The sequence below is a fragment of the Geotrypetes seraphini genome, chromosome 1 (genome assembly GCF_902459505.1).
Source record: "Geotrypetes seraphini chromosome 1, aGeoSer1.1, whole genome shotgun sequence".
Lineage (NCBI taxonomy): Eukaryota > Metazoa > Chordata > Amphibia > Gymnophiona > Dermophiidae > Geotrypetes > Geotrypetes seraphini.
The window spans coordinates 166591205-166615061 of NC_047084.1; the positions used below are offsets into that span (position 1 = coordinate 166591205).

Genomic DNA, 23857 nt, shown 5'->3' on the forward strand with positions numbered 1-23857 from the left:
ACTTGAAACTTGAAACTTGAAACTTGACAAATGTCAGGAAGTTCTGCTTCACGCAGCGAGTGGTGAACGCCTGGAATGCTCTCCCAAAGGAGGTTATTAAGGAATCGACTGTGCTAGGATTCAAAGGCAAATTAGATGCACATCTCCTTTCGAGAGGCATAGAGGGATATGGGTGACTAAAACTACATCAGGTATACCTGACTGGGCCTCCGCGTGTGCGGATCGCCGGACTCGATGGACTATGGGTCTGATCCGGAGATGGCAGTTCTTATGTTCTGGAATACCAACTGAAAAGTACACATCATGTTCTGATGACATACACTTTGCAAGTGAGCGTGTAGGTAGAGCAAATATGTATATGTATAAATTAGAGAATATTATAAGTTGTGCAAATTCATGCATACATCTAGGCATGGGCATTCACTAGCTATATGCATGGAGGGGCATAATAAAAAAACAACATCTAAGTCCCCTTTTGGCCTAAGGCCCTAAACGCTGAAAGAAGCAGCAGGGAAAATGTCCATTCTCAAAAAAAGCATCCAAAATGAGGGTTTTTATTAGAATGGCTTACCTCTACGTTCAGCAGTTTAATCGCTCAGACCACCACTACATTTAAACTTACAACACATTATCAACCCAAAAATAGCCCAAGTCCCAAACGCCCAAAACAAGACCTTTTAGGCAAAGGAGGGGCCAGTCTTCTCCTGAAAGCTGGATTCTGTAACCAGTGTCTGTCAAAAACAACACCGGTTACAGAATTCCCCCCCCAAGCAATGATCGCTGAAGGAGAGATGGCTCATCTCCCCCGCCGTGATTGCGATCCCAACCCCCGAACTGCTGTGGTTCATGGCAGTTCAGGGGGGTGGGGGTTCGCGATCGCGGCAGGAGAGATGCTCGATGCCTTCTGTTGCAATCGTGATCCACCCCCACCCCCAAAACAATACCGGCAGGAGGGAGCCCAACCCCTCCTGCTGACACGCACCCACGACACCCCCCACCCCCCTAAAATACAGGCAGGAGGGAGTCCAACCCCTTCTGCCCACGGCGCACCTCCCACCCCCCCTAAAATATGGGCAGGAGGGATCCCAGGCCCTCCTTCTCACGACGTACTCCTCTGTAAATGCCCCCCAAACTCCCGATCAGCCCTCCAACTCCCGATCGCCCCTGAACCCCATGACCCACCCCCACCCCCGATACCCCCTCTTCACTTACGGTAAGTTGGATAGATGGGTCCCAAGCCCGTCCGTCCGGCAGACCCGTCATCCTCCGAATGGCGGGCCTTAGGGCCTGATTGGACCAGGTACCTAAGGCCCCACCAACAGGAGGGGCCTTAGGTGCCTGGGCCAACCGGAATTGGCCGAGTTGACTTAGGCTCCTCCTGCCCGTATTTTAGGGGGGTGGGGGGGTCACAGGTGCGTCTCGGTAGGAGGGCTTGGGCTCCCTCCTGCCGTATTGTTTCAGGGGGTGTCACGGGTGCGTCTCAGCAGGAGGGGTTGGGCTCCCTCCTGCCGGTATTGTTTCGGGGTTCGGGGGTGGGGTGGATCGCGATCACAGTAGGAGAGATTGGCCGTCTCTCGTGGTGGGGATCGCGATTGTGGCAGGGGAGATCCAAGTTCCAAGTTTATTAGTTTTTAATATCCCGACCATCAAGCAAATGTCTGGCCATCTCTCATGCCGCGGTCGTTGCGGGGGGGGGGGGGGGAGGGGTGGCAGGTTGCCAGGGCTGCTGAGCTGATCGCGGCAGCCGCAATCAGCTCAGCGGCCCCTATTCAGAACTTATACCTGTTTTGTCTTGATTTAAGTCAAAATGTATAAGTTCCAACTGGGCAACCTGCTCAAGTTTTTGGTTATACTTGCTGTACGACTAAGTCTAGGTCGGCCCACCTGCCAGGAGCAGAGCCAGCCCGCAAATATGAAAAAAAATCGCAAATAACTTTTAGGGCTGACTCTGACCCACCCCCGCCACCCTCTTGCCTCCTGAACCTTTCCACACCTTACCTGGTGGTCTAGCGGTGAAGTGGAGCAGGAGCGATCTTTTGATGCTCCTGCCCCGTGCAAAGCCATCAACAAAAATGGCTGCCATAAGTTCCCATGGTCTAATGAGACTACAGTGGAACTCACGGCACCCATTTTTGTTGACGGCTCTGCACAGGGCAAGAGCATAGGAAAATCACTCCTGCCCCCGCTTCACTGCTAGGCCACCAGGTATAGTGTAGGGAGGTCCGGGAGGCGGGGGTGGTTCAGGGTTTAGAAACTCGTGAATAATTGAAGTCGCGAATTCTAAACCTGTGAATTTGGAAGGAGAAGTGTACCTGTCTAAAATACGCAATCTGCTTTGATTGTTTAAACCACACAGACAAAATGGTATACAAGTCCCATCCCCCTTTACTCTTCCTTTTGAATGCAAATCTGACACTAGTAATGGCAACCGCTCCGGTGAGAAACTGCTGAATTGGAACTCATCAAAACACTTAACGCCACAGCCCTCAGCCTGAATATTGATTTAACTTTTCTGAGGTTATCCTGTCTCTGTTCTCTCTCACCCACCATAACTGTTAGTGAAATATGCTGCTATTATCACTCCCTTTCCACACCCTGCCCTGAACTTTTCAATAATTTCTCTTTCTGTCCCACTCCCTCCCCCATACGTCTATATTAGGAGTACATGTGCCCATCTCCTGAGCTTCACTTCATGTATCTTATGAAGTGGATTCTTGTCTTCGAAAACTTTCAAGCTGATATAGAAGGTCACATGCTGGACCTTGTTCTGGTGCCCTCAACCATTTTTTCCTGTGTCTCAGTCTACCTCACTCCCATTCTCTTGGTCAGATCATTTCTTAGTGTTTTTTAAACTGTCTCTTATTTTTTTTTCCCCAAGTCTTGCACCCATACTACTTATCTTCAAACCAGGTTTTGACCTGAGTTAACCATTTGGAATGCACTCCCCTTTTTTAACTTTTTTTTCCTTCGGGTTTTTTCTCCCTTCCTATAGAAGAACAAGCTGACTCTTGAAATCAGAGCTTGCACACAGCTCTGGACTACATTGCCCCTTCTTTTATGATTACTCCCTCTTTAGTCCAAAAAGAACTAGGGTTCCATAGTGGTCTTTGCCTCCTAAAACAGCATCTTAGGTCTGCTGAGAGATTCTGGTGTGAACAGCGCCACTTCTCAGCTCTTCAGACGGAACTCAGCGGCATCGACGCCCCCCCGCGACGGCACTGACAAGATGAGAAGACAGTGTGGCACAGTGCTTAAAGCTACAATTTCAGCATCCTGAAGTTGTGGGTTCAAACTCATGCTGCTCCTTGTGACCCTGGGCAAGTCACTTAATCCCCCCATCGCCCCAGGTACATTACATAGATTGTGAGCCTGCCGAGACAGACAGGGAAAAATGCTTGAGTTCCTGAATAAATTCATGAAAACCGTTTTGAGCTCCCCTGGGAGAACGGTATAGAAAACTGAATGAATAAATAAATATTTATTAAAAACTGTGTAATATCAATACATCAAGCTGTACCTCTAGATTTTCTTCCATGGATATAAGCCTTTCCAAGTAGTTGCCATGTTGTTCTGTACAAGTCTTCTATGTCCAGTTGCCACCTATCGGGTTCAAGATACCTCATAAGTTCTTCCACGGTGCTAAAGCCAGCAACAGCATTGTTTAGCAAGTCCAATGGCAATGCTGAGGCGGGCAGCAGTGAGGGAGTTGCAGGTTCTGGGTGGTACTGCAAGAAAATGAAGTCGTTAGAGGAGGAACAGCATTATTAGAAAATAAGTTTTCCACCCATCAAATTATGAATGCAATAAGCTTATTTTACAAGACTCTTGAGCTGGTGAAACACTGTAATTGTTGCAAGAATTAGCAAACTAACCTCCTTCTCCCGCCGCCCCTTTTACAAAACCGCAATTGCAACCCCAACACTATATGTTATGTATGTCTGTCCAAGTTAGATTGTAAGCTCTTCCAAGCAGGGACTGTCTATAAATATAAAAATGTACAGCTCTGCATACACCTTTCAGCGCTATATAAGTGATACGTAATAGTAGTAAGCCGGCGTGCTGAATACTCTGCACTGCTCATAGGAACTCTATGAGTGTCGGGAGCAGCGCAGAGCATTCAATGTGCTGGCCTGCGCAAAAAAAAAAAAATGCTATCGCGGTTTTCTAAAAGGGAGGAAAATGACTAAATTACAGTAATTAATACCTCCTCCCCAAATATCTGATAGACAAATACAACTAGAAAATAATGGCTTTTCAGTGTACCACGCTAAAACATTATTGCAACTACTAAATATAATGGGAAACCTTCTAAGCATCGCAGAGTTATGGTCAAACTATATGTTTCACCGAATAATTAAGTATACAGCACCTGACACAACCTCTATAGGGTACAAAATTAAACCTTCATGGAAACATGATGGCAGATAAAGGCCAAATGGCCCGTCTAGTCTGCCCATCCACAGTAACCATTATCTCTTTCTCTCTCTGACAGATCCCACATGCCTATCCCAGGCCCTTTTGAATTCAGACACAGTCTCTCTCTCCACCACCTCTTCTGGGAGTCTGTTCCACGCAGCTACCACCCTTTCCGTAAAAAAGTATTTCCTCAGATTACTCTGGAGCCTATCACCTGTTAACTTCAACCTATGCCCTCTCATTGCAGAGTTTCCTTTCAAATGATTCAACATATTCATTACTTCTATCTCTCAGACTCAAAGCAGTAATACAGGAACGGTGTCAGGTCAAAAGTGCGCCGGGACAAAGGCGCAGACAATTGAGCGCAGCACGGAGGCACGTGCCACAGAAAATTACTGTTTTTATGGCTCCGACGGGGTAGGGGGGAACCCTCCCACTTTACTTAATAGAGATCGCGCCGCGTTGTGGGGGCATTGTGTGGGGTGTGGGGGGTTGTAACCCCCCACATTTTACTGAAAACTTCACTTTTTCCCTGTTTTTAGGGAAGTTTACAGTAAAATGTGGAGGGTTACAACCCCCCCACAACGCTGTTGCGATCTCTATTAAGTAAACTGGGGGGCTCCCCCCCAAAAAACCCCGTCGGAGCCCCTAAAAACTGTAATTTTCTTCGGCGCGTGCCTCCGCCTTGCGCTCAGTTGTCGGCGCGCGCCTTTGTCTTTCGCGGGGTTGTCTATGAACCCACAGGAACACATCATCTTAGAAACATGCACAAACCAGTCCCTCAATGAAATACTAAAAGCAGAGAAACTAGGCCAATGGTGATATCATCGCCTAATCTTCCAGCAAGGCATCGCTCCAGTGGTGTGATGCAAATGCCACACCCTCATCCACTTCCCATCTTCTTCTAAATTCGTACCTGTTCCGTATTTTCTCTAATTGCCAATTTAATGCCGGGATATTGATGTTTGGGTTACTGTGCTGGGAGCGGCTCCAAGGCTGCTAACCACTCAAGCTCTTTGCTTTCACATATTCACCTTGACTGTCAGGGATTTTTCCTTATGCAGTCTCGGTCAAACAGCAAGCTGGCGGTTTTGAGGTCCAGTTCTAAAGTATGCTTATTTTCTTTCTTATTTACCGTAATCTCTATATGTATTCCTGTGATCACGGTCCTGCTTCTTCATTTTTTGCTATTCTGCATCCTATTGCTCTTCTTGTTCATCCTCTGCCATGAACATTTTCATTGTTGGTACAGTCCACTGTGCTTACTCAATTGGACTACTGCAATTCTGTATATCTGGGTATCAAGCAAGGCAACTTGCAACGTCTTCAATTGTTACAAAACACAGCGGCGAAACTTATCTTTGGGAAATGAAACTTTGATCATGTCTCTCCTTTGCTTAGAAAGCTTCTTTGGCTTCCTGTTCGCTTCAGGATCCAATTTAAATGTGCAAGTATTATTTTCAAACTTCTTTATGGAATATTTGATCCTCTGATTCCCTTACACTGGAATGCTTATAGAACCTGCTATTTGAGGAACACACAGAAGTACAAATTATCGTTTCCCTCTTTCAAGGGAATTAAATCAGCTGGAAAACTTTGTCAGTCCTATGTTTTCAAATTGGTAGAGATTTGGAATGGACTCCCTGGTATTATTAGAATGACATACCAATTACAATTATTTCAGAAAACCTTAAAAACCCTGCTATTCTCACAATATCGAATTAGCTTACATGCAGAACCTACTAATTGTTAACATTACAAGGTTTCCTTCTATGATAGACTAAACTAATTTTTATTATATTTTATTTCTCCTTATTTTATGCATATTCTAGGGCTCCTTTTACTAAGTTGTGGTAGCGGTTTTAGTGCGCATTGCAGATTAGTGCGAGCTAACCCCCACGCTACACGGAAAAACTAACACCAGCTCAATTGAGGCGTTAGCGTCTAGCGTGCGTGGAATTGTAGCGCACACTAAAACCGCTAGCACAGCTAATAAAAGGAGCCCCTAATCTCTTGATGTCTTGTACACCGAGTCAAACTCCGACGCGAGATGACCTGGTATATAAAGTGAAGACTAGATTAGATTTTTCACCTCCTCTCCAGCATGTTAACCCTCCCACACAGGCACAACACGTTTGCATCTCAGAGACCTTTCCTCCTTTCTGACCCCTCCCTTTCCCTTCCGAAATCCTCATTCCTCTCCCTGTGCTCTCTTTTTCCACATGGTCTTTCAGTGGCCTCACATGGTGTCTAGGGTGTCTGTGAGGACTTCTAGCCTGCTAACCAACTAAAATATTTGCTACAAGTAACTTGGATTTACCAGAAAGCATGCATGATAAGAAGTCTTCATATCTGGGACTCTATTTTATTCTGTGCCTTATAGTCTACTTTTATCCCAAAGAATTCAAAGTGGATTACATGAAGCCTTCTCCATGAAGGGATTTACTAAAAATGATTAACACACAAACTCCTCAAAAACAGGTTGTTTTTAACTAAAAAGGAAAAAAAGAGACAATAAAAGCAATTTTTTTTCTGCAAACCAGCTTTTTAAAATGTTTGACCTCTTATTTTATTAAGGCAGCCTAGAAAACTTAAAAACTGACTTTCCGAGGGATGGGGGCGGGAAAGCTTTAGATTGTAAATCCTTACAAAATTCCTCAGGATGGATTGACCAAACCTACTAGGGGCCGTTGAAAAATTCTTAGCCCAACCAAGAAGAGAGAGATGTGGAGCCATGAAACTTACAAGTTATTCCACACTTGTCTTGAGAACTTTTCAGCAGCCCCTCATATTCTCTTATCACAATTTTTTTCCCAAAAGATATGAATGTATGGACAGAAACCCAACTAGTTGCCAATGCCTTCTTATGTTAAGGTATGTTTCAGTTGATAATCACCTTTTATAATTTTTTGACAACAATGTATGATTTAAAGCTTGCTTGTATTTCTGAACTGATTGAATATGCGCTCTATCCCTGTTTATAATAGGGACGATTAATGATGTTATTTAGATATGTCTATGTTATATGTGATAATCGTAGGGAAACAAGATTTTATGTATGTGATATGGAAACTGCGGTATATAAATTTTTAAATAAATAAATAGTAGCCATGCAACTTTTCTCCACAGAGGTGGATCTGAAGTGGGCTTACCACTACTACGGTACTATTTATCATTTCTTAAGTGCTGAAAGGCGTACGCAGCATGGCTGTGGTTCAGACACTGTGAGCCTTAACACAAGTCTTTAAGGTCAGACTTTTTGGGCAAATATGGAGATACTATCGGCTGGTCAATCAGATTCTGTTGGCTATGGCAATACTAGGTCTACTAGGGTCAAAATAGACTGGTTAAGGTGGAAATCCAATACCACCTTAGGCTGGAACATTGGTCGCATGTGCAAAACCATCCTAAGTGCAAATTCTATAACAGGATCTGGACATCCAGATTTCATTGTAGAATGGTAGGCATAAGTTAGAACTTACACACCAACATCTAAGCGCACCCACTTAAGCCACGTTTACGGCAGGTGCGAGCGTGTCTACAACAGTGTGCCGCAAGCATTTTGAAGCTGCGGCATACTAAACGTGAGGCCGCGGCTGGAAAGGAGGAGAGGCCCCTGCGCAGGCTGACAGCTTATAGGACGTGCCTCTCACCGTGAAAGGCACATCCTGTAAGCAGTCAGCCGCGGGCGTCTCATGGCACACCTGGCATTAGATGCAATTAAAGGCGTGCTATTTATCTTAGACTTTTTGCTCTTAACGCTCACCTTTTGTTTGTGCAGTTATAATCACAGGCAATTTCTCCTTCTATGGTCTCTGTGATTACATCTCAACATGCGTGGGCAGAAATCAAATATGTTCTTTTATCCCTCCCTTATTTGTTCTACTCCCTCCCCTTCCCCACTCTTTCATTTTTATTGTAACCTGCTCATTCTTTCCTTTCCTCGTGTTCTCAATAATTTGCTTGCTTGTTTATCGAAATTTTGTGTTTTGTACATTTTGTTCCCGTCCCCTTTTTTGTTCCTATTTTCATTTTTTAAAACAATATTTTATTGTAAACCGCTTAGATTTACCCTAGTTTTATATCTGCGGTATATCAAACAAATCGAACTTGAACTTTAATCTGCTGCGGCACACAGTGTGCGACACACTGGTCTAAATGCTGCACTTTGGAATGCAAATGACACTATTCTATAACATATGTATGTAGTTGTGGATTATAGAAAACCGTCAATAGATGTAATAGGAACATAAGAACATAAGAAGTTGCCTCCGCTGAGTCAGACCAGAGGTCCATCGCGCCCAGCGGTCCGCTCCCGCGGCGGCCCATCAGGCCCATTGCCTGAGCAGTGGTCCTTGACTATTTTTATAACCTATCTCTACTCCTATCCCTATAACCTAACCTCAACCCTTATCTGTACCCCTCAATTCCCTTGTTCTCTAGGAACTTATCCAAACCTTCTTTGAAGCCCTGTAACTTGTTCTGGCCTATCACAGCCTCTGGAAGTGCATTCCACATATCCACCACCCTCTGGGTGAAAAAGAACTTCCTAGCGTTTGTTCTAAACCTGTCCCCTTTCAATTTCTCTGAGTGCCCCCTTGTACTTGTGCTTCCCCATAATCTGAAAAATCTGTCCCTATAACCTTTTAACTGAATATTTGGTTATACTCTGCCAGGTTTTTTATAACCTCCATTTAAATAATAATAATAATAATAATACCATTTAGTGCAGTCTCTCAAGAAGCCAAGAGGATTGAAGACATGGAATCAGACAGGTTTAAAACCGTTATCATCTTTTCAACATCCAGGCTGCAGGGGTTATGGACCTAACGCTGCACCTTCATAACCAGCACTGAGAATTTCCAAGGCTGACATTCCAAGGCTGAGCTTTGGGTTGGAAATGTAGGCATTATATCAAGTATAATCAGTGGCGTAGTAAGGGTGGGGGCTCAGCCCCGGGCACCCCTCCTCCTCTCCACTCCCCCTGCTCCTCTCCTCGCCCCCTTGCCTTCCCCGGTACCTTTTTTACTTCCCCTGTTCAAGGTTGCTGCCCACGTTGGCATTGGCATCACTTCCGGGACCCGCGCCTAGGAAGTGACGTCAAAGGGCAAACCGACTCTGACGTAGGCATGGTACTCCTGCCAGAGAAGTTTAAAAGGTACAGGGAAAAGGAAGGGGGCATGCGCACGCAATGGGGGGGGGGAAATCTCACCCTTACTATGCCACTGAGTATAATAAGCCTTCTGAAGCACATCTTCTGACAGGGAAGAAACCAACCTTGCCTTGACCAATAAGAGGCTATGGGAGTCATAAACTCTTGCTTGAATTTTAGGGACGTTTTTGCCAGCGGTACTATAGAGGATATGCATGCAGAAGACCCTCTTCCAAGGTAGGAGGAAGGCATCCAAAGTCCTTATCCTGGAAGTGAATCAAGGATCCTTGTTCTGAGGAAACATGGAGAAGTGCAATGTAGGTGTTTCGCAAAATAGACCACTCCCGTAGTTGTAAAACTTCTATTTATCCACCAAGGCACTCTTTCTCAGTCAGATATGTGGCGCTGAGGGAGGTAGCCCATTTGATAATTCTCACAGTTCTCCCAAGACAGGAGGAATGAGCCTGTTTCTCCCTGATTTTTGATATAAAACATATCTACCAAGTTGTCCAATTAGACTACAATGTTTTTGTTGGCTGAAGTACTGCAAGCTCCAGTTGTGTATGCCATTCTGGATATGGACTTGCTGCACAGCCATTTCTTTAAAGCCACTGGGGGCTTTCTTCTGGGCCACAGTGTTGAAAAAAAAAATTCAAACAATTCTGTTAAAAAAAAAAGTTCAATCAACTTCCAAGAGCACCAGGAAATCCTAGTGAAGAAATAGATGTGAAAAGATGAAGATAAAATTGAACTCTGTAAAAACTGACTATATGAGGACTAAAAAGCAAAAAGAGAAAAACAACCCAAGCATGAAAACCAGTGAAGACTGTGCAGGGTTTGTTTGTTTTTTTACTTTGCCTTTCCTATTTTTAAATGGAGTAATTTTCATTACTTTGGATTATATTGTTAATTATATTGGCAAATTGAGTGGTATATAAAGATTTTTAATAAACATAAACTCCATGGAACAGAGCAAACAGACTATCCATGTGATGAAACAGAACAGGAAACATGGAGGGAGTTCTCTACATGGGTGCCTCCTTTTAAGTATCCTAATATGAACATAGGACTAGCCTTACTGGATCAAGCCCAGTAGCCCGTTCTCACGGTGGCCAATCCAGGTCACTAGTAACTGGCCAAAACCCAAAGAGTATCAGCATTCCATGCTACCGATTCTGGGCAAGCAGTGGCTTCCCCCATGTCTTTCTCAATAACAGACTTTTCCTCCAGGAAATTGTCCAAACCTTTCTTAAACCTTGCTACGCTATCCGCTTCTACCACAACCTCTGGCAATGCATTCCAGAGCTAACTGTTCTCTGAGTGAAAAAATATTTCCTCCGATTGGTTTTAAAAGTATTTCCCTGTAACTTCATCGAGTGTCTCCTAGTCTTTGTAATTTTTGACGGAGTGAAAAATCGATCCACTTGTGCCCATTCTATTCCACTCGGGATTCTGTAGACTTCAATCATATCTCCCCTCAGCCATCTCTTTTCCAAGCTGAAAAGCCTAAAAATTTTAGCCTTTCCTCATACGAGAGGAGTTCCATCCCTTTTACCATCTTGGCCACTCTTCTATGAACCTTTTCTAGCGCCACTATATCTTTCTTGAGATAAGGAGATCAGAATTGAACGCAATACTCCAAATGAATTCACACCATGAAGCGATACAGGGGCATTATAACATTCTTAGTCTTGTTAACCGTCCCTTTTAAAAATAACTAGCTGATGCCCCGGCGTTGCACGGGTATTTAATTATAGCAATAACACTGTAAATGGATTCAAATAAAGATACTTTATAGTGGTGAATGAAATTATTTTTTTACAGCTTTATAAAAAGTACAATATTCAAATTATAATGTGAAATATTTGACAAAATGAATACAATACAACTAACACAAAACTTGATTATAAACAACATTTTTAGTTTCACCTCCAGGAGCAAGAACATATAAATTCTTGGGTGAACCCACCCTTGAGCAAGCAACATAGAGTTGTCCATGGGAAAAACAGGGGGATCTTAAATCCACTCCACAGTATGTAATAGTCTGTCCCTGTGATTTGTTGATTGTGATAGAGAATGCAAGTCTCACTGGAATTTGCAATCTCTTAAACTGAAAAGGAAGATGTGTTGCAAGTTTCGTTCAAATCGGGCAAGCCGTTTTTGCGTTGGCAGCTTTTTACAATTTTTCCATTGACATGAATGGGTGAAATCTGAATTTCTGTTTGTAGCTCCGCCCACATGTGCAGGTGGGCCGCGAGACACCCAGAACATATCACCCCAGGTAGTGAGGGATCTGCATACCAAGTTTCGTTCAAAGCGGTCAAGCCGGTTTTGAATTACTGTGAGAATGGCAGCTTTTTACATTTTTTCCATTGACATGAATGGGTGAAATATGATTTTCTATTTGTAGCTCCGCCCACGTGTGCAGGTGTGCCGCGAGACCCCCAGAACATATCACCCCAGGTAGTGAGGGATCTGCATACCAAGTTTCGTTCAAATCGGTCAAGCCGTTTTTGCGTGATCGCGGCACATACACACACACACACATACATACATACACACATACATACCTCCGATTTTATATATATAGATTCCTAGCATCCTGTTTGCTTTTTTGGCCGTCACCACATATTGGGCGGTAGGTTTCATCGTATTATCTACGATGACACCCAGATCCTTTTCTTGGGATCTGTGCAGCTGTATAACGACAGCCTATTCTATAATGGCATCTACAGTGGCGTAGTAAGGGACAGACAGATCACCCGGGTGCCGTCTTTGCAGGAGTGCCGACACTCTCCTCATCTTCCCCCCCACTCCCCTCCCCCGTATACCTCTTGAAATATTCACCAGCATTAGAAGTAACTTCTACCTGCTACTCGGCTCCTTTCTGATAATAATAATAATAATAATAACTTTATTCTTCTATACCGCCATAGTTAGATGACTTCTAGGTGGTTCACATCGAAGAGGGCTGGAGTCACTTCCAGATCACAGAACCAGGGCGTGATGTCAGAAGTGAGCCAAGGCTGGCCCGAGCAGCAGGTGGAAGATGCTGCTCATGCCAGCAAACATTTTGAGAGGTATATGGGACCAGGGGGCGCTCAAGCGGTGGGGGGGGGGGGAGAGGGGGCTCAAGCAGTGGGAAAGAGCAGGGGGCACATGGCACAGCAATGCCGGGCTCCAACCTCCCTAGCTATACAACTGTGTTTGTGGGTGTCCAGTTATAGAATACTAGCATAACCTGGTACCACGGTACTTAAAATCTAGGTGCCCACTGTTACACTAGCCATAGACCTGATGTAATAGTGGGCGCCCAAATGTGAGGTCATGTGTTCAACTTACAGCACTCTGCAAGATGTATATAAGGGACAGCCCTGCCTATGTTCCACTCCTGTGTACGCCCCCCCTGCATTTAGGTGCAATACCACTTAGGCGTGCCCTGACAAAATAGCATTTGAGGGAATGCTGATAATTACATGCCTAATTGCACACATGCATATGTCAACAGTAATAGACAGTACATTTACATGTATAATGCAAACATAAATGTAATCAATCCATTATAGAATTGCTTCCTAAATGATTTGCTTCTAGAAAGACCAGAGGGTGCTTTCCCACACTTGGGTTCCAATGAGATGTATCCATAAGTGAGCACATATTATTCTGTATGCTCTCAAAGAGCAGTAGCATATGAAAAACTGCCTTATTATCTGTCTGATAATATAACACAAGAAAGTGGTGGACAGAGCCACAGAGTGATGGTGATTGGATGAAACTTTGAGCGGCGGGGGGGAGGAAGAAAGGGACTAGATTAAGAAAGTGTACTTGCTGCTGAGTAGGGTAGTAGAGCATAGTTAGAGGTCAAATAGAGTTGATGCAGAGTTTAAAGGCTTACAATTAAAGGCAATTCTACTGTATGTTATGTTTATCTGGTTTTCTATTCCGCCTTTACCTATTCCGTTCAAGGTTGGATTACATTACAAGAGGTTGGTTCATTTACCCAGTTTGATATGGACATTCAATAGAGTTGCTAGTACAGGTACAGTAGATCAGTACCGTTATTAATACAGTTAGTTCATAGCTACAAATACATAGTTACAAGTTCAGAAAGGTCATCGTTGGCTCACCGTTATGTCGCTGGAGTTGCGTTAGACAGTTTAGAAATAGGCTTTTACAATGACCATTTCAGTTACTTCAGGGTTGGCTCCCTGCCTTGGAAGAGAAATCTATATACAGTATATAAAATCAGAGGTATGTATGTGTGTATGTATGTGTGTGTGTGTGTGTGTGTATGTGCCGCGATCACGCAAAAACGGCTTGACCGATTTGAACGAAACTTGGTATGCAGATCCCTCACTACCTGGGGTGATATGTTCTGGGGGTCTCGCGGCCCACCTGCACACGTGGGCGGAGCTACAAACAGAAAATCAGATTGCACCCATTCATGTCAATGGAAAAAATGTAAAAAGCTGCCAACGCAAAAACGGCTTGCCCGATTTGAATGAAACTTGGTATGCAGATCCCTCACTACCTGGGGTGATATGTTCTGGGGGTCTCGCGGCCCACCTGCACACGTGGGCGGAGCTACAAACAGAACATCATATTTCACCCATTCATGTCAATGGAAAAAATGTAAAAAGCTGCCATTCTCACAGTAATTCCAACTACCTAGGGTGATATGTTCTGGGGGTCTCGCGGCCCACCTGCACACGTGGGCGGAGCTACAAACATAACCTCAGATTTCACCCATTTATGTCAATGGAAAAAATGTAAAAAGCTGCCAACGCAAAAACGGCTTGCCCGATTTGAACGAAACTTGGTATACAGATCTCTCACTACCTGGGGTGATATGTTCTGGGGGTCTCGCGGCCCACCTGCACACGTGGGCGGAGCTACAAACAGAAAATCAGATTGCACCCATTCATGTCAATGGAAAAAATGTAAAAAGCTGCCAACGCAAAAACGGCTTGCCCGATTTGAATGAAACTTGGTATGCAGATCCCTCACTACCTGGGGTGATATGTTCTGGGGGTCTCGCGGCCCACCTGCACACGTGGGCGGAGCTACAAACAGAAAATCAGATTTTACCATTCATGTCAATGGAAAAAATGTAAAAAGCTGCCAACGCAAAAACGGCTTGCCCGATTTGAACGAAACTTGGTATGCAGATCCCTCACTACCTGGGGTGATATGTTCTGGGGGTCTCGTGGCCCACCTGCACACGTGGGCGGAGCTACAAACAGAAAATCAGATTTCACCCATTCATGTCAATGGAAAAAATGTTAAAAGCTGCAAACGCTAAAACGGCTTGCCCGATTTGAACGAAACTTGGTATGCAGATCCCTCACTACCTGGGGTGATATGTTCTGGGGGTCTCGCGGCCCACCTGCACACATGGGCGGAGCTACAAACAGAAAATCCGATTTCACCCATTCATGTCAATGGAAAAAATTTAAAAAGCTGCCAACGCAAAAACGGCTTGCCCGATTTGAACGAAACTTGGTATGCAGATCCCTCACTACCTGGGGTGATATGTTCTGGGGGTCTCGCGGCCCACCTGCACACGTGGGCGGAGCTATAAACAGAAAATCAGATTTCACCCATTCATGTCAATGGAAAAAATGTAAAAAGCTGCCAACGCAAAAACGGCTTGCCCGATTTGAACGAAACTTGGTATGCAGATCCCTCACTACCTGGGGTGATATGTTCTGGGGGTCTCGCAGCCCACCTGCACACGTGGGTGGAGCTTCAAACAGAAATTCAGATTTCACCCATTCATGTCAATGGAAAAAAATGTAAAAAGCTGCCAACGCAAAAACGGCTTGCCCGATTTGAACGAAACTTGGTATGCAGATTAGAGAATGACACGGTGAAAAAATTGGTCCCCGTCACCGCCCCGTCCCCGTCTCACCATCCCCGTCACCGCCCCGTCCCCGTCTCACCATCCTCTTCACCGCCCCGTCACCGCCACTGCCACCCCATTCACTGCCCCGTCACCGCCACTGCAATCCCATTCACTTTTCTTTATTTACGTATAAAGGAAACATTCTTTAAAACTTTAAAACTTAGTTAAATATTAGTTAATAACTATACAAAAACAAAACACGCAGAGAAAAAAATTAATTAATATAAATTCTCAAAACTGACACATTTTGATCACTAAATTTAAAATTGTTATTTTTCATACAGTTTTTCAATCACTAATCTTCCACCACCCCTGGGGCTAGCAATGCAAAAACAAACACGACATGTACTTTAAATGCTTACAAAGTCCCACCTCTTTACTAGAGATCTTACTGAGCTCCTTCAAACCCCCAAGCTCCCATCCCATACACCTCATTTGGGCCAAAAGGGTTTCCGAAAGTACTTTAGCCCAAAGAATGTAGGGCCTCCCTTTAGGTACAATTATTCCAAGGAACCCCAATGGCCAAAATTAGAACCCATGAAGGGACACAGAGCGTAGAAGTCTGCTTGGTGTTCTCTTTAAGTCTCAACTACTGGAGTTGCCATTGAAGCATATTCTAATCTGTCTTGCCATACATGAGACACACACTGTAGAAATCTGCCTGACTTTGTTCTAATGTTCCAACTACTGAAATTGCTGTTGAAGCCCTATCTAACACATCCTAATCTGTCTTACCACACATGGAACAAAGACCATAGAAGTCTGTTCAACACTGGCCTTACTGTAGTTCCTCACAGCCAGAGTCGCTGTATAAGCAGTGCTGCAAGTCTCCCCTCCCCCCAGCGATCACGGCAGGAGGGCACCCAACCCCTCCTGTAGACCCCCCCAACGGCCCTCCCGACAATCGCAGCAGAAGGGTACCCAACCCCTCCTGCCGGTCCTCCCAATGGCCTCCCCTAAGATCGCCGGCAGGAGGGTACCCAACCCCTCCTGCTGGACCCCCCCCCCCAACGAACCCTCCCACCCCGGAACCCCCTTAGTCTTACTTTCCAAGTTGGACCGGACGGCTCCTCACACGTATGGCCAGCAGGCTTGCCTCCGTCCAAATGAGGCGGGCCCGCCCCTACCCTGCCCAACCCACAGGATCCTAGGGCCTGATTGGTCTAGGCACCTAAAGCCACTCCCGCTATAGGAGGGGCCTTAGGTGCTTGGGCCAATCAGGCCCTAGGATCCTGTGGGTTAGGCAGGGGAGGGGAGGGGCGGACCCGCCTCATTTGGACGGAGGCAGGCCTGCTGGCCAGACGAGCGAGGAGCTGTCCGGTCCAACTTGGAAAGTAAGACTAAGGGGGTTCCGGGGTGGGAGGGTTCGTTGGGGGGGGGGGTCCAGCAGGAGGGGTTGGGTACCCTCCTGCCGGCGATCTTAGGGGAGGCCATTGGGAGGACTGGCAGGAGGGGTTGGGTACCCTTCTGCTGCGATTGGCAGGAAGGGTTGATCTGACAAATGAGGAGCACGGTGAAACACAGGTAAATAGCGGTTCCTAGAAGGGGGTACATTGGCCCGCGGGGACAAACCTGTTCACCGTTTCCGCGGTCGGTGAATGGCCTTGTCCCCGTCACCGCAGCGACTGCTAGTTTTCTTCCCCGTTTTCGGCGGTGACCCGCGGCTTAAATGCGGTGGCCGCGGGTAAACCGTCACCGTGTCATTCTCTAATGCAGATCCCTCACTACCTGGGGTGATATGTTCTGGGTGTCTCGCGGCCCACCTGCACATGTGGGCGGAGCTACAAACAGAAATTCAGATTTCACCCATTCATGTCAATGGAAAAAATGTAAAAAGCTGCCAACGCAAAAACGGCTTGCCCGATTTTAACGAAACTTGCAACACATCTTCCTTTTCAGTTTAAGAGATTGCAAATTCCAGTGAGACTTGCATTCTCTATCACAATCAACAAATCACAGGGACAGACTATTACATACTGTGGAGTGGATTTAAGATCCCCATGTTTTTCCCATGGACAACTCTATGTTGCTTGCTCAAGGGTGGGTTCACCCAAGAATTTATATGTTCTTGCTCCTGGAGGTGAAACTAAAAATGTTGTTTATAATCAAGTTTTGTGTTAGTTGTATTGTATTCATTTTGTCAAATATTTCACATTATAATTTGAATATTGTACTTTTTATAAAGCTGTAAAAAAATAATTTCATTCACCACTATAAAGTATCTTTATTTGAATCCATTTACAGTGTTATTGCTATAATTAAATACCCGTGCAACGCCGGGGCATCAGCTAGTACTTTAAAAAGTTTTCTGAACCTAAGATAGTGGTCACAAGATCGCAGTATTAGTGGTAGTTGGTTCCAGCATTTCGCTAATTGATATTGGATGGATAAGGTAATTTGCCTGGTAGATTTTATATTGCTGCATGCTGGGAATTTTAAGTGGAAAATATTTCTAGTGGAATATCTGTTGGAGGCATTTAGGAGTAGGATGGCCAACTCTATTAGGTAGTTGGGGGCATTGCTTGTCAGGATCTTAAAGGCAGTGATGAATAATTTAAACTTGATCCGTGCAGTTATGGGCATATAGTAGGGCTGTAGGTGTTCCAATTTCTGGCTCACCACTGGACCAGGAAGGCCCACAAGAGGCCTGCAACAGGTCTGGGCAGGGTCAGGAAGGGGTGCAGACTAGAGGACCCAAATATAAACCAAGACCCCCAATTTTGGTCCATTTTTTGACCCCAAACATCTTAGTTTATATGGTTTATATTGAGAACAATGTTAATTTTAAGATTATCTTCAGTGCTGATCTGTTTAGAGTATTCGTTCTTCTTTTGCATCAGTAATGATTTATATTCTAGGATTTTCTGGTGCCACTTAGTCTTGTTTTCTGTGGAGGAGTGTTTAAACCAGTACTGCTTGGCTTGTCGGCAAGCTCATTTTAGGGATATAAATACTGAGTCAAACCACTTATCTGATGATCTTTAGATTATTTTACTGCATTTGAATGGAGTCAGTTTGTTCAGGATTTGTTCATTGATCATTTTCCAATGGTCCAGGAAGTCTTGGTCAGGGATTGGGAGGAACAGTAATGAGGTATCTATTTCTTTCCAGCATGATTCAGGGGCTACTTTGTTTCTATAATAAGAGGCTACTTGGTGGGTCAGCTTGGTTTATATCTCTTTCCAGAATATGGTGAATTCTAGGAGTAGGTGGACTGACCAAGGTATTTTGGATAGGGAATTAAATTCTAGGTAGCTTGTGCTTTTTGCTGAAATGGAGACAAGTAGATCTAACTGATGAACTTTTTCAGGTGTGGGTTATTGAAACAAGGGTTTGAGGTCTAGCTCATTTAAGAGGTCTAGGAATTTCAGGGTTTGCGAGTTTGAGGTTGAGTCTAGGTAGAGGCTGAGGTCTCCAATGATGAAAGTGGAATCATATTGTACTGTTGTTGAGATAATGTTTGAGAACTGTGGTTCAGCTTCTAGCCACTTTCCAGGAGTGATGTAGAATAGTATGCAACAGAAGAGTCGTTGTTTATTTCTACCATTAGTATTTCTAGTAGGCGAGAGTTATAGATTCCATGAATTTGATGTGAAAAGATAATTTGTGCAATATTGCCAGACCGCTGCACCTGTGACCAGTCATCAATAGTTGGGAGATTTTGTAATCTACTGGGCAGAGTAGTTGTAATCTGGGGTCATCTTACTTTGGTATCCATGTTTCAGTTAGGAATGAGAAGCTGGGTTGTAATTCATCAAGGAGATCTTTTATGATTTCAGTCTTGTTGACCACTGATCTTGCTTTAACATATTCACATGGGACTGAGGTGAATACTTCATTAGTGTAAATGGTTGGGATTCTTATTAGGTTGCCCGGGTTTAGTTTAGTGATGTGTATGTGGCATGGTTTTTGGTGTCTGGGGGATCCAACTAGCATTGGGATTACCCATGCATGTGGTCGGCGCAGTTTATCATAGGGTGACTCCAGGATGGGACTGTGTATTCTGAGGAGTTATTTGATCTACTGTTGGGAGGAATGAAGTAGGCTTTGGTTCATCTGGTGCTGATCAGTAGGCAGATAACTGTTATGAGATACCAACTCATTTTTTTAGTTCACTGTAGAAGACAGATTGGGTGGGTGTTGTAGATTTTGAGCATGTCAATGAAGATCAGATTAGAAAGTTATGTAGTAAACTAGGGTATAGCAGATGTTCTCTGGATCCATTTCCATCTTATATCTTTCAAAAAAATCTCCTCCCAGGCTGTCTTTTGATTAACATTATTTATAAATTTTCTCTTGGATAATGGTTATTTTTCTGTGAGCATAGGGCATATAGCTCTTACTCCTTTATTGAAAGGCACTGACGAATCCTACAGTACCATCAAATTACCATCCGATTGCTAATATTCCATTATTAACAAAGATGATTGAAACTATTATTTCCAAACAACTATCCAACTATTTAGATAAATTCTCTATTCTTTTACCATCTCAACATGGTTTTTGTCCCAAACTCTATTAGTTTCTCTGATTTCTAAGGTACAAAGCTTAATATCTCAGAATCGATATACCATTTTGCTACAATTTGACCTTTCTACTGCTTTTGATGTGGTCAGCCATGATATCTTAATTCAATTACTCTCAGATATAGGATTAGAAGAAAAAATTCTAAGCTGGTTTAAAGGATTTCTTACATTATATTCTTATGTGGTAAACTTTGAAGGTAAGACATCTGCTGCATGGATATCAGATTGTGGTGTCCCGCAGGGCTCTTCATTGTCTCCAATTCTTTTCAACATTTATATGACCACATTAAAACACTATAAATTAAGTTCCATCAAGACGATGTTCACTTATGCTGATGATATCTTCATCCTGCTAGAAGTTGATCCTAATTTGAGCAACTTTACAGCTACTAGAAACTCTTGTATATTTAAATTGCAATTGTGGTTACTTCAGGCTCATATGAAGCTTAACGCAACAAAGACAAAATTATTATGGTTTGGCACAGAAATTGGTAATTTGCCAGTTTCAATTATTCTTCATTCCAGTGATATTTTGCATATAGAATCATATTCTAGAGTATTGGGTGTTGTTTTGGATTCTTCTCTGTCTTTTCGATGTCAGGTAATCTATTTTACCAAAAAATGTTTCTTTAATCTTCGCACACTGAGAAAAGTTCATCTGTTCCATCAAGATCATTTTGCAGTATTAGTTCAAACCATTATCTTGGCACAGCTGGATTACTGTAATTCCATTTATGTGGGATTAAGCAAAAGATACGAGAAACGGCTGCAATTGATTCAAAATGCTGCAGCCATTCTGATTTAGAAAAAAATTTGATCACGTGTCACCTCTGTTGAGGAAATTACATTGGCTTCCAATTCAACTGAGAGTTCCATTTAAATGTGTGTGTACAGTCTTTAAAATTTTACATGGACTATTTGTTCCTTTGAAGTCTTTAGCTCTAAACACCATGAGATCTTCAGGCACGAGAACAATTCATATATAAAAGCTCTCTTTTCCATCATTAAGAGGAATCAAGTCCATTAGTAAAATTTCACATTCCTTTCCATACTTACTAACTGCGATATGGAATGGACTACCTCCTTAAATTAGATCGTGTTTATCTCTTCAGATGTTTCGCAAAACCTTAAAAACAACTATGTTTCATTGCTTTTTAGGCTATAGTTCCAATGAATGTTAATGGATCTTAGTTTTTAATCTAATTATGTAAACTGAATCGAGCTCCTGTTTTTAGGAGATGATTCGGTATATAAGACTATGAATTAGATTAGATGTATAAGAGTGAACTCACATTCAGAAATTAGTACCCTATAGAAGGTAAGCTTGGTTAACCACTGTAGTTGTATTTGAGTTGGCTCACGTTCAGAAATTGGTTCACTATAGCCTGTAGGTATGATTAGTTGTTATAACTGTGTCCAAGTGGGTGCCATGAGTGATGTCAGCATCAGGGGAGGAGTGGGGGCAGAGCGATTCTTCCACATCAGCCCGACTCTCTCTGCTCCTCCAATGCTTTTTGGGCCATCACCATCATTTGGGGGCTTCAACAGATGGCTCTTGGTGGATGAGGGACTGCCTCAACATCCTGCCTACTTCTGGGTGCTCTGGAAGATGTTTGCCATGGGCGCCATGTGATGTCAGAATCGGAGGGGGCAGAGCGATTTTTCCATGCAGGCTCTGACTCTCTGCTCCTCCAATGTTTTTTGGACCACTGCAGTCATTTGGAGGCTTCAACAGGCAGCTCCCAGTGGATGAGAGGCCACCCCAATATTCTGTCTGTTTCCCAGTATTTTGGCAGAAGCAGTGTCTTAAGCGGAGGACAGAGAGGTGCATGGCTATATTTTTGGGTGTTTTTTCCCAGTTCACTTACAGATCTGTTTTTAATGTGCATTTTGTCCCCCTCTTTCTAACAGGTCATTTATAGCTAAGCACCAACTGCATGTGAAATTTATGCAAAAGACTGTTACTCATAACTGTTAGCTGCTCACTTAGGGTCCCTTTAACTAAAGTGTGATAATGGATTTGGCATGTGCTAAATGCTAAGAAGCTCATTTTATACCTATGGGCTTCTTAGCAAATAGTAGTGCATAGAACAAGGCAAATCAACCCACGGTTAATATACAGCAAAAGGAAAGTGGGAAAGGAACTTTACACATCAACCTTGGGATATGATAAAGTTTACAATATAAAATAACCAAACTCTCTTGTGGTTTTTTTTCAATACCCGACACGATCCGTGTTTCGGCTCCAAAGAGGGAGCCTGACTCAGGAGTATGGATGGCCATCCAGTAGATGGCGCAAAAACATTTAAACATCTAAATCTCATGTCGTGAGAAACTCCCAGGGAAGTTATGAATAAAAACTGTGTCTGTAGACAGTGTAACGTTCGAGTGCTGCATGGCTTCAACAACAGAAACTGCACAAAAGTGAATTGCTTCTTAGCAATTAGCACACACTAAATCAATTTGCATATCAGTAAAAAGGAGCCCTTAGCATGTAAATGTGAGGGAAGGTGCATGAGTGAGGCATAGGCAGTTCCCAGATTTAACTTACAGGATGCTACAAGTTACATACATTTTCACGAGCTATTGACATTGCAAAATTGGGTTCACCTACATTTTGATGGATAAATGCCAACTTATGTTAGTATTCCATAAAGAAATCTGGGCATTCAGATGCTGTTATAGAATTGGTACTTAATGTACTGCATTTCAGCACCTGCCTTTTACAACCTTTATAGAATCACCCCCATATGCTTACTAGAACATTCTTTGTGTGCACAATTCGATTGCATGGTGTTAATTTATAGGTGCATACATATTGAATTGAAAGGTCAAAATTCAGTCCATGGTGGCCAGCATTTTTTTTTTTAAACCCTGGTTTCCGCAGGCTGATTGAGTCCTAGATATTCAGTGCCGGGCCATACCTGGTCACCAGCCTAGGGCAATTGCTGGAAGTTATTCAGGTACTGCTGCTATGTTCAACAGTGGTACAAGGAGACCTGCTTGGTTCACTCGAGATCAGCCTTTTTTCAGTATACTGTAAAGCTAACCAAGTAGCTAGCTGGTTACAGTCACTGAATGCTACCCTGACTCTGTCCTGGTATTCTGCCTAGATCAGGAGTATCTAACCTCAATCCTCAAGGGCCGCAATCCAGTCAGGTTTTCGGGAATTCTCCAATGACTATGCATGCGATCAGTTTATATGAACTGCCTTCATGTTATGCAAATAGATCTCAAGCACATTCATTGGGGAAAGTCTGAAAACCTGTCAAAGTTGGACACCCCTGGTCTAGATTTTCAGCGGTATTCTCCAAGCAAGTGCTGCTGTAAATCCAGGTCAGATGTGGCATATGGGAGTTATTCAGTTAGGAATGGCTCCTACCCTAATTCCTTCTGAATATCTACTCCTAAAATATTTTAGATGCTCCAATAACCTGACTACACATTAACAAATTCACATCCTGAAATGACAGAAATAAGAGCCTAATGAAGACTAATAAGAAAGAGATTATAGATATTGCAGAAGTGAGGCGAGAGAGATCAGGATCAAATAAAATATCAAAAACAGAAAGAAAACCTATAAACCATAATGGGCAGAGGCATTAGGAGAGGCCACCCTTTATGTGAATTCTTATTAGTCATCTGTGTCTTCTTAGGGGGGATGGGTAGCTATTAAGCTGCATTAAGACACTAACCCTTTCACGTTGGTTGCAGTGCCCTACGGCATTGTCATTTAGGTCACCCAGTGTTATGTAGTAATGAAATGCAAATTATGCAAATACATGTACAGCAGCTCATTACTATGCAAATAGTATAATGCATCTTACAGTGAACATGAGGTGCACATTGCAAGCTGCA

General features: G+C 43.5%; 1 protein-coding gene across 1 annotated transcript in view; it reads right to left on the reverse strand.

Moving 5' to 3' along the window:
- Nucleotides 1-23857, reverse strand: part of PDGFC (platelet derived growth factor C) — a 471080-nt gene that overhangs the window by 5409 nt on the left and 441814 nt on the right. Inside the window, exon 5 of the mRNA XM_033941302.1 lies at nucleotides 3518-3725. Within this exon, the coding sequence (XP_033797193.1) occupies nucleotides 3518-3725 (208 nt within the window). The remainder of the gene's footprint in view (nucleotides 1-3517; nucleotides 3726-23857) is intronic.